The following is an 18,442-nucleotide window of genomic DNA, read 5'->3' on the forward strand; positions in this document are numbered from 1 at the left end:
CGCACTTGTATGTGAGTAATACAGCTATAGAGATGATATGGTAACATGCCCAATATATACATTTTATGTATATAGCGTACCAGGCTAGAAAAGATTCAAAAGTTAAGTTTTCTTGACCGTATTGTATTGTGACATGAGATGAAAATTTTACTATTTGAAGTATTTTCTCTTAACTTTATTGAAGCTTCCTTGTGGCAAACATCCATCAAAATGATTTTCATTGAAGCAACACCTCAATTGACCCTTATAGATGAAAAGGTGAAAGTAACTGTTCGTGGAGTTGAACCAGGGTCAAATGTGACTCTGAGGTCAGAATTAGAAGAGAGGAAGATTAAATTTGAAGCTCATGCACATTACCAAGCTGATGACAAGGGAGAAATTTCTCTGACAGAAAAAAGCTCATTAGGGGGAAGTTATATAGGTAAGTCACGTCATATAATGAAACAAAGGATGAGAATTGCAAGGCAGCTTGACGATTGCTTCACGTGGGATAAGACCGTCTTTAAGTCAATTCTATTCGCTGTCAAAGTTATATAATAATCGGATTAACTACCATATCAATAGATCGCCCTGCACTTGAAGTATGTTGCACTCATCACCTGTGTATGTCTGCAATCATAGATTAAATACAATACCGCTCTTTTCAAAGATACTAATCTACCAGGTGCGAGTGATTAGCATTTCTTTGACATCTATGTAGTACAGGGCGATCTAGTTTTTGTATGATATTAAATTCATAGTATTGATTAAAGGGTGTGTGGTGTGTGTGTGTGCGTGGGGGGGGGTTACGTGGACGATGAGACTGTCGAGTGGGTCTAAGACATTTAATAATGTATGCTACCGGATATAAGCCAAAAGGAAGAATATGCCAAAAACCTTCCGGTTCCCCCTCAATCGGCCCAGTGTCGTCCTCTACCCCCCCCCCCCCTTGGACGGCTGGCACTAAGCCACTATATAAATTCGTCAATGCAACCGAGTTTTAGAGACAGTGATACATGTGGTACTATCATTATTATCAGTACGACAGCAACTTAGCTCACTTCCGGTAATTTTTACCGGCGTGACCTCTGCTGTTACGTAACGCAATGTTGAAAATCAGGTGGCAAATACGGTTTTTCAGAAAACATCAAAAAAATGGAATACACGAGTCGTTTCTCCCTTCATTTCTATATTGAGCCCATAGATAAGATATGAAACATGCGAAGGCAAAGAATAACGTGTAAAAGTTGAATTATTGTGGAAAAAATGAATGGTTTTTGTGCGCGAAGTAGCCTAAAAAATGAGAGAAAATGCATGTCACGATCACTAAAATGCTTATATCTACAGCTTTGAGGAAACGCCGGTCTAATGCTTTTCTGTTATGATAAACATTAATTAACCACAGCTTGTATTAAAATTTCAGCGAAAATGAGCGGTGGAACAACCTAGTCGTAGGTTGAAAAGTTGCGTTCTTTGAGTCTTCGTGTCGTAAGCGCACGTTGCAAGTGTCACGATGCTTCACGAAATGGATCCCAGCCGGCGATGTCTATTATACATGTTATATTGATTGATATAGCAATTAAAAACGTCTATTGTTATATATTTTATAAATGCAAAATACTCTATTGTGTAACAAAATATTGTAGTCGTCAAAGAAGATAGTATCATCTCATTTAACTGAAGTACAAGCAGTTTTGAAAGGATTGTTGTTGAGTGAGATCCTTGAACATGTTGAACGAGAAATAAGATGGCAAAAGAATACCCTTTGCCCGAACAAGTTGTGATGGCTTAGTGGACAGAGCGAAGGTACGCAGTGCGGAAGCTTGAGAGTTCGATTCTCGATGATGTGGAATTTTCAGTTCGTTTTTCATTTCTTTTTTCCTATCCCTTCTGTCTTTAATAATATAGGCCTAAATGAATGTCAGCTTGAAGGCCCACTTTTTTCATGATTTATTTCTTGTTCATGTTTAAGGCTTATCCTACATTCGAGTTCATATCTTTAAAAAAAATGCATTTAAGTTCAGTAGCTTTCAATATGAATCCCGGTATGAAATAATCAAAGAACTTAAGTAATTTTTAAAAGTTCAAGAATAATAAAGGAACGTCAACACAGATTTTCACGATTTTTTAATTGGACTAGACCCCTGCCCTATCGGCAACATATTTTATGAGCTTTTATGCATACATATCAAATCATGAGATGCACGAATTTCAAACCTAATATTTTGGCATATTTGTCCTTTTTACACAATGTCCAACTTACACCTCGGATTACACCTAATTGGAATCAGCCAAGTTCGTTGTCTAGATAGAGCAACTAACTTTGATGTCTTGAGACTAATCCCCCATAGAACACCACAGTTAAGCGGTCAAGATATTAAGTGTTTTCTTTCATTTTTATCTCGCTACTTCTGCTTCAAATGTAACGTGAAACCTTCCTGACATGACAGTTATTTACTAATATTATAAATATTGTTATAATTTTTGGAATAACAAAATTTCAAATTTGCCCGAAATCGTATATTATGGCTTTAATAAAAATATGAAAACTATGATTTAAAAATATGAGTTAAATTCAAATCAAAAATCAAAGAGAGGTGCTTGCGGGGTTCGAACCAAGATCGAACTTCCAAACACATGTATTTACCACTAAGCCATACCAGAGACATGATTAATTCGGTGACAATAATAGCAATGTTATACCCACTCAGTGGCTCACTCGTGATTCTATTTCTGGAATGAATTAACACCGTCCAAATAATGTAACACAAACCTTTATGCTGACTTTTAAAATTGTTTGAACGTTGGGAGTATTATTTTCAAGTTAAATAACCAACAATGGACAATTGACAATGAAAGTTTCTTTGCAGGAAAAACATCGGCCGTACAATATATGGCGTGACAGTATAGTCACGCACAAAGATAAACATTTCAACATGTTCAATATACTTTAATTCAACTTTTACACGTTATTTGTTGCTTTACACAAATGTTTGATATCTTATCTGTGGTCAGGGTACATAAATGGAGCAATATACGACCCGTGTCTTCCATTTCTGGAGCTATTTTGATAAAAAGCGTTTGCCGGCTAAAATTTTAACATTGTGTTACGTAACCCGTGTTCACCAACCCGTATAAATTTTCTGTCGAACAAAAGAGGTCACGAAGTTGCTGTCGTACTGTTATCAGACGCTCCTGAAAGCAGCGCCTATAATTATATATCGTCAATCCGTGTAATTAGCTCGCCTTTCGTTATTGAGCTTTACGCAGCTGAGACGTTTAACAAGACGTAAGACGAATGATATACACACCGTTTATAATATAAATCACTGATTCAATAATATACAAACATATTCACGAGATGAGCCATCACTCGATCGGTCAACGCGGAATAAAACCGGAGATATACCGGTTTATTACAAAAACTTTACTTTTACTATTTATATTAAAGCACTCATATTTAGTCTTTTGCATATTTTAATACATTTTGGACATTAGAAACATGCAAAAAGTAGAAGAAATTCAAGAAAAATTGAGTGCCTCGCTGTAGAGTAAAGCAATAGGTTTTGCGCCGATGTCTGTTTTATCTTGGAAAAATAATAAAATGAAATAACATATATTCAACACTTTCTTTTGGTTTGTTTAACAGGTGTAGAGCCTATGGGAATGTTTTGGAGTATGCAGCTCTCCCCAGGCCAGAAACCAGGGTTTCGTTACGCTAAAAAAGACGTAACAACTACCATGGATGTCACTCTATCTGTATACAAGGGTCACCTAAATACAGAGGTGCTCGATTGTAACGAACCATTGGCAACAACACTAGTTCAAAAAACATACATCGGACCAAATGTAGAACGTCTAAAAGTTCATCATGGACGGATAAGGGGAATGCTTTATAAGCCAAAAGGTATGTTTTTTTTTTCAGATAGAAGACAAGATGATTCCAATTTCAGTTGGTTAGTAAGGGCCTGTTGTGCGAGCAATGCAATAAATCACTAAACTATGTCGTAGTCCATCCATTTTTGAAGTACTGTAGTTGAAAAAAAATCAGACGGGGAAAATCTATCAAGTGTGCATCAATTAATAATACAAATCGGTGTTTATGTACAAATATAATAGTTAGAGTATGCACGATTGGCAAGTGGACTACGAAGAAGACTACCCAATTATTGGGTTACCTAAATGAGGCTCATCCTATCAAATAGAGCGTTTTTAAACGATAAACCAGATTGGAGGATGAATTGTTTGGGTGTTAGTTATATTACGCGGTCTAAATTTGGTAAGATAACATTGCTAACAATTTATTATATTTATAATAGCTTTAGCTTCAAATGAGTTATCTGGCTTGATTTTAAGGACAAATATTGTGTTATTGTCTGCAGGTCCAGGTCCATTTCCAGCAATTATCGACATGTTTGGAAATACAGGGGGTATCATAGAATTCCGATCAGCTCTTTTTGCGTCGAGAGGATTGGTCTCTTATTGTTTACCATACTTTGCCTATGAAGATTTACCTAAAACAATGGACAACTTAGAACTGGAGTATTTTGAGGTACTCTATGATTTACAGCGTTGTTTCCTTACGAGTTTGGTAGAGATGTAAGACCGTATTTAACGTGCGTGACCTAGTCCCGCTGAGCGTATAAGAAAATAGGAGTTTCTCTGTTTACCGAACTTGTGCTCAAGCTCAATCAATAAACTCCATCGCTGACCTAAAGTCGAGTATTATTGTTGGTCTCATCTAATTCACCAATATCAGACGTTAAACATAAATTCATATTTATACCATGTATACCGCAGAAGATGAATTTTGATCGTTTATTCATTCGTCTTTATTCCATTCAATTTAAAATACATTAAAAGGCATATATATTGAAGGAGGTACTCTGAAGGCTGGATGTCCTGTATCATATTACTGGTGTAGTGTGGGTAATATGGCTCCAAGTACAATGATTGTATACAATTAATAGCGCGATGGTATCAGAGTTCCTTTAGTGCATTGGTTTATCAAACAACAGTATTGAGGATAAAGTTTCCATGCACAGTGCCAGGCGCAGTGGAAAAGAATGCGGTAACCATTGGTTCCCATTGTGTATTTTCAGACTTAGTGAATGATAGACTAAAGTTTCCATTATCTATCTGGCATACTCAATCGATAAGGCGTTCGACTATGGTGCGAGAGGTTGCGGGTTCGAACCCTGGCGGTGCCTAGTACGTGGAAAAATTGAGTTAGGTTGAAATTACCCTGGACAAGGAACCTACTGCTATACAATTTGTCTCGTTGTAATCCGTACGAAACTCGGAGAGCTGATCCTGGTTGCGAAGGTTATTTGTGGAATGTCTAGGCTGTGCGCTCATAAAGCAGCAAAGTCCCTGAATTGTTGTTTAATGGTTTATGGAATGATGTGGGCCATAGCTTTTTTACGTATTAACGACTGAGAAAGACAAACTCTGTACCCAGATCTGCATCCACTTTCACTTCGCACGGTGTGTGTTCCATTGGCCTTCATAGATATTCTACTGAAACATTCAGTTTCAGACCTTTTCATTGTAATTTCTTCCTCTCTCTCTCTCTCTCTGTTTTTGTATTATTTTAGGAAGCCATTGATTGGCTAATGTCTCAGACCTTTGTCTTCCCAGGAGGTATCGGAACTGTTGGAAACTCAACAGGAGGATCACTAGCGTTGTTATTGGCATCCTACTTTCCTGAGAAGGTACAAATGTAAAATTTTATTGGTTAGATAAAACGAAGGGTGAGGAATAATGACGAGGTATGTTGCTATAATGTGACCAGATCTAATCCAATCAGACTAAAGTCGGCAATAATGAAATGGAGATATAGCCAGAAACCTAGGAGAATAAACAATAAAAACATAAGAAAATGGACACATAAAAGGGGGGGTGATGATTAAAAAACTGTTTCATATTATGAATTAGAGGTATCTCTAGCGGTGACCTTGCTGGCAACCAAAAAGGTATAGTTTCATTCGTTGCACTATTATTTTTTAAACCTTTTCCATAATTTTCTGCCCTTTTTCATTAATAATTCTTCTTGCCGCCCCTTCTGCCCGCCCTTTTTCTTTAATAATTCTGACGGTTTGTATATTTTGTGCATGTTTTAATAGGTGAGTGCTGCTGTATCTATCAATGGCAGTACAGCTCATATGACCCCTGGTCTAGGTTATAAAGGAGTAGAGTTTCACTTTCAAGAGTAAGTAGTAATAAATAAACTTTAATTTGATATTAAGTTCATGAGTACGTTCATCAGGACTGTAGTATTATTGCTTGTTAATGCCACTAACAGCGAACTACTCAATGTAGATGGCATTAACTTCCTGTTAAAGCCATCTATAATGCCTCAACAGTGGGGTTATCTAAGCACCGAAGATGTGACCTGCGCATGTGGAACTTAACAATAAAACCATGGAGCACTCATTGCGATATCCTCTACAAGAATGCAAAGCTTGCAGAGAACAATGATATTGCTAAGAGTTGTGTCCAGCTTTGGCTGAAACAGCACCTGATCCTCACGTAGGTACATGGAAAACACTATGACAGTACGTAGTGTATTGTCACGGTGAAGACCGTGCTTGGAAGAGTATGCTGTATGCTAGCATACGTATGGTCACGTTGTATACCGTTGTCAAAATACCACGTACTTTAGTACAGTAATAACGCCCTCTGTTGGTCATAATAACGTATTTTCAACGTAGTGAAGAAATATGCGACCCCATAGAATATAAAAAGCAGAATATTGGTATGTTAAAAATCAAAATGAGGTATGGGGCTGGCTGGTGGTGGCTACGGGTCGTTATCTCAAAAGACAATATTGCTAAGACAATATTGTTCAAGGTTGCGCCGCAGGCTTATAAAGAAACAATGTTGTTCCAAAAACAATAGCAAACAAGCTTAAAGTGGAAGCCCCACTTTTGGTTCAAGTTCCTTAGGGAATTCGTGAAGGTTAAAATTTATCCATGTAAATTCTGTTCTGTCTCTCATCAAAGTAACAGGTGTAAGTAAGTTCTTCTGTGGTGAACTGGCCAAGCGGGGCTTGGTGTTTAAACTATAAATTAGCCCCCGATATAGGGCAGGGCCTGAAGAATGAGGGAAATTATTGGGTAAAGAGTAAAAAAATGTAAAAGTAGGCCTATGAAATGGGTGACGAGCTGTCCGTAAATATAACAGAATTTTCGTTATCAGTTCGTCATCCTTAAGGTTACTCTTGCTTTCTTGCCCTGCGGGGCCCTTATATTGGGGTCCCACTTGGAGTGTTTAGTCGTCGTATGGGAGTCTCCGGCCTCGGGCCTGCCGGCCCTGCGGCCTTGATGTTTTTGGTTGATACTGGGCCCCAGCATCAACAAACAACAATGAGTAACCTTAAGGGTGACGGGCTGTCTCTAATTAAAAAAACCTTAATGTTAAAACCTTGAGTAACCTTAATGTAACGACCTTGAAATGTAACTTCTAAAAATACTAGTTTTTATATTCTATAGTGTTATCCCAGCAAACACAGTACGTTTTCGACACCATTTGCAAAAGGTTATAAAAGGTTGTCAGAAAACGTTTAAATGTCGGGTTATATAAAGGGTATATTAAGAGTATAAAACGTTTTCATAACCTAAAAAACATTTTTTGTTAATCTACTGCTCAGCAAACAAAAATGTTTTACAGAAAACGTTCAAATGTCGGGTTATACAAAAGGTATAAAAGCGTTTTAATAACATTCCAAAAACATTCTTGAAAATTTGATGCAAAACATTCTAAATAGAATGTTATTTTGGGGTTGAAAAATGTTTGCCCAAAATATTTTCAATAACGTTTAAAAACGTTTACATGACCTTTATATAACCCGACATTTAAATGTTATTAAAAGGTTTTGAAAAACATTTTAAGAACATTTCTGTGTTTGCTGGGTTCAAATATTTTAACATAATGTTATTTAAGTATTGACACAATATTTGGCAAAAATGTTTGCAAAAATAGTTTACAATAACATTGTTTGAAAACATTCAAAAATATAGTTGTAGTGTGTTTTTCATACAAAACGTTTTAAAACGTTATCATGACCTTTATATAACCCGACATTTTAATGTTATTAAAACGTTTTTACCTAAACCAAAAGCCAAAATATAACTTATTTAAAACGTTTTTAAAACGTTTTTGTGTTTGCTAGGATATTACCTAAAATATTTCTTCACTACTACGTTGAAAATACGTTTTAAAGTGAATTATGACCAACAGAAGGCGCTATTACTGTACTAAATACGTGGTATTTTGACAACGGGATACACCGTGACCATACGTATGCTAGCATACAGCATACTCTTCCAAGCTCGGTCTTCACCGTGACAATACACTACGTATTGTCACAGTGTTTTCCATGTACAATATGTGTGTATTGGGTCCAAACATAATATCTAGCGTGTGTGGACACGATAAGAAGAAGACTCCTGATGCCTTATTGTCTTTCTTGGTTTCTTGATTCTTGGTAGTAGTTAAGATAAGATAAGATAAGATAAGATAAGATAAGATAAGATAAGATAAGATAAGATAAGATAAGATAACAAACAAAGACAATACATCTCCGTGCAATTAAGTGCAGGGTACCATTGTATTGGTCATGTAACCCCAATGTGACACATTTTTAGCCGGTGAGTGGGACGACATGGATATTGTACCCCCTTTTGAAATTTGCCCGTTACGTCGCTGATAGGTTTCGTAAGCCAATAGCATTTGTATTAGCTGTGGTTCGCGCCCTATTTTATTATGAAATTTGTCAAGGGAAAAAAAGTTTGGGTAGCCCTGTGTTAATTGTTTAATGTCAACAGCACCAACAGAGAATGCACGTTTATACCATAAATACCTACGTTTAGCTCCTTCGGTTAAACACGTATGTGGTGCGATAGATCAAGCCCAGGTTTTCTCACTACAGTTTGTGTTTTTGAATAATAATAAAATAGGATTAAATTACAAAAAAAATATTATCTAATCACTAATTATATACAGGCGTAAATAATTCTGACTTTGGTTATATATGAATCCTTTTTTTACTATTTTCAGATTTGAAATGTCCAAATTCAAACCTGCTGAGGACAAGTCTATATGTGGTATAGATTTGTTTACAGATCCAAAGACATGGAATGAAGAGGTGTTTGTAAAGGTGTGGTTGTGTGTTTTTCGTATTGTCTGGTCGGTTTACGTCCATTTATACTAACTTGAAACATGTACTCACAAGATCAGCGATCTTCCAACCATTAAGGGTTTCACTACGCCAATTGTTACAGGACCTAAAATATTGTATATGAATACTGCACATTCCCTTCTATAATGTACATTTCAAAATAATGATTGATCATAAATGTTCTTAAGTTTTTAGAAGGACCGATGGAATGGTGCCAAAATTTTCAAACGTCGTGTACTCAAAACAGCGATTTTGCGCATCCGTCACTCTGTCATATTCAGATATTTACAACGATTTTTATAATCATGTCCTGCTTTATGTCATCTTTTCTGTATTATTTTACAGGTAGAGAAAGCAACATGTCCGATTTTATTTGTCGTCGGTGAGGATGACCTAAATTGGCCTACATCCGGGATGGTAGAGCAGTCAATAGCTAGACTAAAAGTTCATGGGAAGAACAACTACCATGTATTGAGTTACCATAAAACTGGACACCTAATAGAACCACCATATGCTCCTGTGTGTATCAAGTCATATCATAATCTATGGGGTACGTTGAACTGCTTTTAAAAGAACTGTGTATTCGGATAGGTAAAAAGTTGCCCCAAAATTTAAGAACAAAACAAAAAAACCGGAACGCTATCATTCTTATTTATCCGAGTAGAAATGGCCTGATGATATCACAGCACCATACCAGTGGAATCCTGGTGGGGGAAGTGGACAACTTGTGATTTTGAGGCAAGGCTGAAGGGGTGTAAATGTTCCCATGCGGTAAGAAAGGGTAGGCCCTACAATAACACAGTCCATGTGGTTTAATTAATCTCCAGACATCATACAATTATTTTTGTTTTTGCTTCCATTTGCTACAGAGTAATGTTTCATCTGCATGCAATGTGAATCAAGTTAATCAAGATTGTTCATCGTAACCTTAGGGATTATATTCTTTGTCTACCTACAGGAGCTATTATGAGATATGGAGGATCTCTGAAGGAGCATGCTGATGCACAAGAGGACGCTTGGCGTAAGATGTTGCAGTTCTTTTACAAGCACGTAGGAGGCGTACCATATACACACACGGGCACTCCAAGCAAGCTATGAACAACATGATTAATAGATATGGTCATGTCATATCACTTGCAATTTAATTTTATTGGAAGCGCACACAATTAGGAAATGAAGATAGGATTTTGTCTTTTGCCTATCCAATATCGTGTCAAAATGGTGTCACAATGGAAGGACGGGCCGATTGTTTTAGTAGTGGATGCCGGCGCCACTACGATAAAAATATTGGCTAGCGCTAGCACATCCATGTGATTGTTAACATAACATGGCGGTAGTCCTCTTTTAGTATAGGGCGCTTGTAGACAGGCCTAGCATCTGACTTGGCAAGGGAGTTTGGGATTTTCTTTTGTTACATTAGTGGAATCAATTAAACCTTGAACCTGAAATGAAAAAAATTTTGATTGGTTCCATTTTTTCTATGCTCCCTGTGGTTCACACGAGGGTTCGCAGGTTGCAGTGGGGCAAACACTTAAAAATAGTCAACCCTGTATTATAGTGATATTGATATTTTATGTATTTGTATGTGTGTTAATTTTGATTTACATTATTTTGCAATGAGTATTTGACAATGTGAATTCAAGGATCTCCAGTTCTTGGGCTTTTATGTCTGTTTGGGTATACCATTTCGCGCCACGTGACTGTTTTTGGTATTTATTGTGAATGAAAGTAATAAACTCATAAACCAAGCCTTACAAAACGTTTGATATGTAACAAGTTGCAATTGAATATTTAATCATACAGTATACTCTACCCATATCATGAGACAGTGCTATTTATTATGAATATTGTACAAAATTACACATAATTTATTATGTTTGCTATATTTGGTATATAATATTGACGCAAATGGTTACGACAATACCATATGTTGGAATAAACTTGAATAGCCAAATAAAACAAGATATTAATGCTATAATGATCATAAGCAAATCCGTACTTGCATCATGTCGTGCAAACATTGTGAAGAAAAACCGTAGTCAATAATGTCTGGAAAACCTCGCTTCATATTCATAGCTGCATGTGGGTGATATTTTATCATGAAAACGAATTTGGTAATGTAAATATATACAAATTAGAACAGTCGTATTAACTATAAGTCCTTAACGATTGTTTAAAATCGATTGGGATCATAAGGTTTCTAGGAATTGATATGATTTATTCATATGTATGTATTTGTAGAACATTTGACATACTCATGTTCCTTTAACTGATACGAAACATACTTGACGCGACAGACTCGGTGATATTTGAACGCTGTTATGCTTCAAACCTTTCGCGATTTAACATTCAGCAAGATTGATATTTAATCTCTTTTGTGCTTTAGATACTCCTCAAACCAAAGAAAAGAATAAAATGATTGATATTTAAACATTTCACGTGCGTGTCTGATATTTAAACATTTCACGTTTCTAAAAACAGAAATTTTATCCAAGAAGTATTGGATCATTTCTACATGAAATTAATATTGATATAATAAGCTTATCTATCATTTGATAGCCTTTATTCAAGTCAGTATTTTGCTAGTTTAAATCAACGTGTCGTGGGAGAAAAGACCGAGATATGTCATTTATATACAGCCAGCCGATATTAATATAATGAATGTTGTTTTAAGAAATAATTTACTTATCCACCAGGTTGTGCTTATATGACTATAATAAATTGAGTTACCTTGAATGGATAGATATTTAATCTTTGTGTTTTCTATTTCCCATGTTTATGCTGACCAGTGTGTACTGATACCTATCAATCAAGTTGATTAACTTATTCTCTTAAGGAATCGGATAGCAACGTTTTCACAGTATCTTTTGTGGGACCTGAGAGCACATCAGATACATCAAATTGCATTCTGAATACGAGGAATGTCCTAATATCAAATGATCAATATATAATACAGATTTTATGGCAAATTCTTTGCTATCCGATCCTTTAAATCTTCCTATTCAATATTCCATAAAAAAACCGATTTTTAATTGTTTACCACTTGCAGTGGGGATTAATGATAGGGGGAAAACTTCGACTGAATGTTCAATCGAATAATTTGAATTTTTCAATATTTTAATCGGTCAATTTAAGATATTTTAACAACTTAAAGCAAATGGGATGACAGGAGCAATATTGTTACAGTTCTAGCAATTTAACTAAAAACTGCTGTGTATTTCTTAACAATGTCTTAACAATACGTTGATATTATGGGAAATGGGTCAAAGAAGCCAATAATCGCATTTATATTTGCACAAGTCTTACGGCTCTTGGGTTAAGGACATCAACATAAATGCATATCCTTTCCGGAGAAATATCACGCACATGTAGCAGAAATGACACCCCTTAGCCCTTGCAATATTTTAATATTGTTTTTGTGTTATAAAAATTGACAGAAATATTATGAAAAGCCCAATATTAATTGTAGCATAGATGAATTTGATGAAAATGAAATAAAAACACGTTTGTTTATCTAACATAGATCACCCGGCAGAGAGTTGCTTTTGTGTTTGGTCTAGATATTACGACTGATTTTGACTAAACTTGAGAACCAAATCATTTGGGAAATTTAGAGAGTAGAATCGGCTGAAAATAGGCCTTGATAACATATCAAATCATGTGTGTCAACCTAAAATCATTAATAGCAATAGAATCAATCGGCCGAATGGAATTGTCAATTTAAAAGATGAATTCTATACATTTTGAGATTACAAACTTACGCCGTATAACAAGAAGATGAATTGACGCCTTAGTGTAGAAACGTGGAGTCTAGATCTTGGTTACAAAAGTGATCATTATCAGAACCGAATATGGACGTGATCCACAGCCACTATTCGTATGTCAGTGAAGTAAAAAGAAGCAATCTGAATCCAATAAAATCAAAGCAATCATCTGATTCTTATAACATCGAAATATTGAGGTAAATATCTATGTTTGTGTTGAATGACAACTTAAATCTACTTTGCTAACAAATAAGTTGTATATACAGGGTGTCCAAAAAAAGAGGCCCCTCATTGCGCCCTCTTTTTCGCCTATTTCTGCAAAATTGATCAAATATATTTTGCTATGTAAAGAAATGTAATTGTTAGCTAATAAACCAAAACAATTATTTCAATCGGCTCACAACTTTTGAAGATATGCCGTTTTAAAGACAAGTATCCGTTTTTCAATCAATCCACGGATAGCAAACAGAGTGGTTGGGATGGGTCATGCTGTGGAGTGACCTGCAAGATCACCAGACCTCACAGCACTTGATTCCTTCATTTGTAGCAAAATCCAAGATCTTTGCAAACGTATTACTGCTATATTCACAAGTATCCGGCGCACAAGGTTGGTACGCAACGCAATTGATGCAATGAGGACTAGGGCTGAAACCTGTATTCGTCAAGGAGGCAACCAGGTAGAGGGCAGAATAGCACAGTAAACTCACTTCAAAAGAACCAAAGACAAACTAAACAGCCCTTTTCAGGGCTACCTTTTATTCCAAAAAGAGAAATGACTTATGTTGTCAATAAAAAGAAAGCAAGAAACAATAAAGTAAGAAACATAATAAAACAAAAAGGCATAAAATAACCGAGAAAAACATAAGTAATTGCAAGTATAGCAAAAGAAGTCCCATCCCACATCAATTTCGCCCAAATTAATGACACTTAACAAAATCCATAACTCATAAGCCCACCGGTAGAGCCCATTTCCTAAAATAAAGTTGTTATTTTATAAAGTTATCATCGAGGAATGGTATATGCACTTTTCAATCTTTGAAGTAGCCAAACCTCCTCCGTGGACAGAGTAAAAAACGGATACATTTCTTTAAAAGGGCATATCTTCAAAAGTTATGAGCCAATTGAAATAATTGTTTCGGTTTATTAAAGCTAACGGGTAAAGGCTTCTTTACATACCAACATATACTTGATCAACTGTTCTGAAATAGGAGAAAAAGAGGGCGCAATAAGTGGCCCTTTTTTTTGGACACCCTGTATAGACTTCTTTTACCATAGAAACTTTCGCGGAAATATTTTATTAATAAAAAGTACAATATCAGTGAACACTTTGAGAAAGTCACAGTTTCCTGAAAATTTCTAAGGAATGAATGACATAAGTGATTTAAGATAACATTGTAAAAAGACCAAAGTCATTTTAGTGATTCGAATTAACTAGAGTGCAAATGAGATTCTTTTTAGCTTCAATCTATTATTATACAAGTAGGTCCATTATAGGAAAAGTTAGTGTTGTGAAAGACAAAATGTTGTGGCTCTTCATGTTTGCACCGCGAGAATCGTTATACCCTAACCCTGACTTTGTGTCATTAATCCCTTTACCAATTAATAGGGGTAGTTTGTGGCGCAAACGATAAGCGAAAGTATAAACCATATTAACCTTTCATTATTAAGTACTGAGATGCAACATTGTCATGCATCTTGAAGTGACATTGCCAGACAATGTGACTAATAAAACTCCTAAATAAGCTTATTTGCTTGTCATCTTTGCATGCGTCTTATGATATTAAAATGTCAGCAAGTAAAATAAGACAATCCTTATAGGTATATTGTATGCAATGGGTTACATGGGTAATATGGTGGGTTCGAAGCTGGATTACTGACAAATGGTGAAGAGTCCAGAAGCGGGCACTGAGAGTCATCTTGCGTTAATATATTTCTTATCATGATGCACTCCCAGTATGCTCTCTAGGCTCGTTGGTTACCAGAAGGCAAAAAATATGTCAACATTTACTGGATGACCCAACCTTCCGTGACTGGTTACCAACCTGAGAGGAGCTCAAAAACTCACAACCTAAACTTGGAAAACCAAAAGATACTATTAGTTACCCCCTGTTTGTTCACGTATTTTGTGAGAACAAACAGGGGGTAACTATTTTATCATTTTATCGTTTTATCTTCCGACTTGTTCGTAAACTTTGCTGAAAAGATTTAGTTTGATAATCTTACTGAAATGTAGGCCAGTTTATATGTTTATATGTGCAATATTGAACATGTAATATTAATGTGCTTTGATGATTTTGCCTGTTGGGGGCGAGGGGAGTGGTGATTGATTGTGGCTTTTGTAGGGTATATATGAGGTGGGGTGGGTATGTGTGGGGTGTGAGGGACTGTGGGGGTGTATGGGGATATGTGGGGTGGGTGGGTGTGTGTGGGGGTGGGTGTGTGTGTGTGTGTGTGTAACTGCTCGGTATGTATGTTTTATGACTGTTAGATATGAAGTGATAATGAGACGTGACTGGGCTGTATAATTTCAAATGTTGTTGTAAAATTTTCTTATTAAATCTTATTATACTCCGGATTGTTCTATCCATTTCTTTATCAGATATATTGGTAATTTGAATGATTTTGTCCTGAGGGTGAGACCACCTTTTCCCCCCAGATTATGTTGTCCGCATTATGTTGTCCGCATTTTTAACTGCGGACCACTCTTACCTTATGATTTGTTTATAAGCGGAGGTCTCGCCCCTTGGTCGGATAGTTTTGTTTAATTTTGTTGCTGTTTAGAGTCACTAGCAAGCAAAAACATTGGTGTTCCCATTTTGTCTACGTGCACCCATTATTTTACTCAGATTGACTCGTCTATTACAATGCAGTAATGATATAAATAGAGTTTATACAGTGCAATCATGAATCAAATATGTGATGCGATCAAGCAAAATCAGTCGGAACTCGGCAATAATAAATTTTCAGTTTCCTATAGGATTGTAAAAAGTATTTATAAAGCTGGATTTTGCAGAAAATCCCATTAAAATTGAACAACCAGTTCCAAAGATATGAGCAATTAAAGAGTTTCCAAAACAATAGGAAACAAAAGGAAAAATTTCCTTTGTTTGGCTATATCTCAAAATCAATATTTCCGAGTTCCGACTGATTTGGCTTGATCGCATCAAATATTTCAAAAAGGTTCTAAGAATGTTTAATACATAAGATGTTTTAATTGCATGTTTAAACATGCAGGTATCTCCTACCCATATTATGAGAAAATACTATTTTATTATGAATATTTTAACATTCACACATATATATTTGTCTTACAAATGTATATATGTGCCCTAGTTACCACAATATCATATCATTGGAATTAACTTCAATACTCAATCAAAACAAGAAATCCGTGTGCTGTTGAATATTCAAGCATCAATACTATAATTGGAAAACAAATATGTACTTGCAACATGGAAACATGAAGAAATATTTAATGTCTGGAAAGCCTCACTTCATATTTATAACTCAATAAGTGTGTGATATCTTATCATGGAAATATATTTGGCAAGGTAAATATATGCAAATTAGAGCAATCGTATAACTATAAGTCCTTAACGATTATTTAAATTAAGATCGAGGTAACTATGAATTGATATGATTTATTCATATATGTATTTAATTTGTAGAACACTTGACATACTGACGTTCCTTTAATAAAACTGATACGTATGTGTCTAACGTTTCTAAAAACAGAAATCATATTCAATAGTTATTTAATCATTTCTGTATAAAATTAGTATTGATATAATAATCTTATCTGCCATTTAATAGCTTTCATTCAAGTCAGTATTGTGCGAGTTTAAATCAATGTGTCTTGGGAGAAAAGACCGAGATATGTCATTTATATATAGCCGATATTAATATAATGAATGTTGTTTTAAGAAATAATTTACTTATCCATCGGGTTATGCTTACATGACTATAATAAATTGTGTTACCTTGAATGGATAGATTTTTAATGCATACTCTTTGTGTTTTCCATTTCTGGTTAATACTAACCCGCGTGTGTTGATATCTCTCAATCAGGTTGACTAACCTAAAGTTAATTTTTTATTACTTCCGTGGTCCGGGTACGCGCTGGTGAATTGCGATCGCGTAGAAGTGACAAGGTCGCCTGCTACGCGCCGCGCCGAAGACCAATGGGTCAACCGGCTTGTTGTCAAGTGTGATGATTAACCAATCAGCGTGATTGTTTATTTCTTCTGTGTGTACTCTCGTCTACGCTTGGCGCACTGCTCGGACCACGGAAGTAATAAAAAATTAACTTTACTCTCTTAAATGTTCAGATTGAATATTCAATCAAAAAGATTTACTATTCAATATTTTGCCGATTTTCGACTATTTAACCGAATAATTTGATTTTGCAATTGGATGACTAAGCTTTTCCAATTAAATATTCAGTTAGACGGATTGATTTTCATTTTTTTAGTCTTTTACTGATTGAGGTTATGAGAAAATCTAAACAGTTTGTAATAACAAACCATATGCAACGCATACCATTTGGTAGTACATAAGGAATAACACTTAATTGAATAGTGACATTAACGAATTAAAGGGAATGGGTTGGCAAGAGCCATATTGTTTTAGTTTTAGCAATTTAACTACGAAACTGCACTTTACTGTATGTTCTAATTTTAACACATCGATCTTATAGGAAATGAGTCAACAAAGTCAGTAATATTGTTGGGTTATATAAAGGTATAAAACGATTTAATAATTTTTCAAAACTTTTGAAACCTTTATGCAAAACATTCTCTAGGGACCTTCCAATGAAGAAACATATTAAACACCAGGACACGGTTTACTGGTCAATGCTGCAGAAACCGTGGAAAGAATGATGATTTCCAACAAGTGCGTAGCCAGGGGGAGCCGGGACGGGGTAAACTGTTCCCACAGAAATTTTCATTGAGAAGATGGGGTCAGCAAAGAGTAAAGTGCCCTTAAAATGACTAGGACACGAATTTGACAAATGGGGACAAAAATTTGGCTTTGTCCAATTACACTAAAATCCTGGCTACGCATTTGGAAGAACCAGGATTTTCAACAACTATCAAAACTGCTGGGTACCACTCTTTTTGATACAGCTTGTATAGTAACTTGTTCTACTTTCCATGCAAAAGGAGCCAGTCGTTTCATCCTTAAGACAAATATCACCATAATATTCAATTATACCATGCAGATAGATAAGGCCTTGGTAAGATAAGCATGTTATGTCACTATCACTATCTTGATATTGATAAAATTCCTACTCATACATTGCAGCGTAACATTTTTATTTGGCCCCGGCTTTTGGCAGTAAATTGGTTGTAGTGAAATATCCAGTGTATTTTTCCTATATGCCAGGCCTTATCACTTGGTAAACAATTGCGCACCAATCAGTAAAGTCTAGCTGTTATAATCATGTGATGGCCAGAATCTAATAGTCAATTTAATTAGAAAAAAGGCTAACATTTTTCATACAATGTACAGTCTCATT

The 18,442-nt window shown here is 35.6% G+C and overlaps 1 protein-coding gene across 1 annotated transcript; it reads left to right on the top strand.

Annotated features, from left to right (window-relative positions):
• Nucleotides 1-210: 210 nt before the first annotated feature.
• On the top strand, nucleotides 211-10,258 carry LOC140142436 (acyl-coenzyme A thioesterase 1-like). The gene is made up of 8 exons (XM_072164406.1): nucleotides 211-421; nucleotides 3,629-3,886; nucleotides 4,362-4,570; nucleotides 5,577-5,693; nucleotides 6,105-6,190; nucleotides 9,040-9,139; nucleotides 9,506-9,710; nucleotides 10,119-10,258. Exons 1-8 carry the CDS (start codon nucleotides 211-213, stop codon nucleotides 10,256-10,258), a joined length of 1,326 nt encoding a protein of 441 aa, XP_072020507.1.
• The last annotated feature ends 8,184 nt before the right edge of the window (nucleotides 10,259-18,442 follow it).

Source organism: Amphiura filiformis, chromosome 20, assembly GCF_039555335.1.
Source record: "Amphiura filiformis chromosome 20, Afil_fr2py, whole genome shotgun sequence".
NCBI lineage: Eukaryota > Metazoa > Echinodermata > Ophiuroidea > Amphilepidida > Amphiuridae > Amphiura > Amphiura filiformis.

What these genes read in the sequence shown, in the direction of transcription:
- LOC140142436 (XM_072164406.1), top strand. Translation starts at nt 211, where the DNA reads ATGATTTTCATTGAAGCAACACCTCAATTGACCCTTATAGATGAAAAG. An exon ending in ATTAGGGGGAAGTTATATAG is followed by an intron (nt 422 to 3,628) that starts GTAAGTCACGTC and finishes TTTGTTTAACAG; the next exon opens with GTGTAGAGCCTATGGGAATG. An exon ending in GTAGAGTTTCACTTTCAAGA is followed by an intron (nt 6,191 to 9,039) that starts GTAAGTAGTAAT and finishes TACTATTTTCAG; the next exon opens with ATTTGAAATGTCCAAATTCA.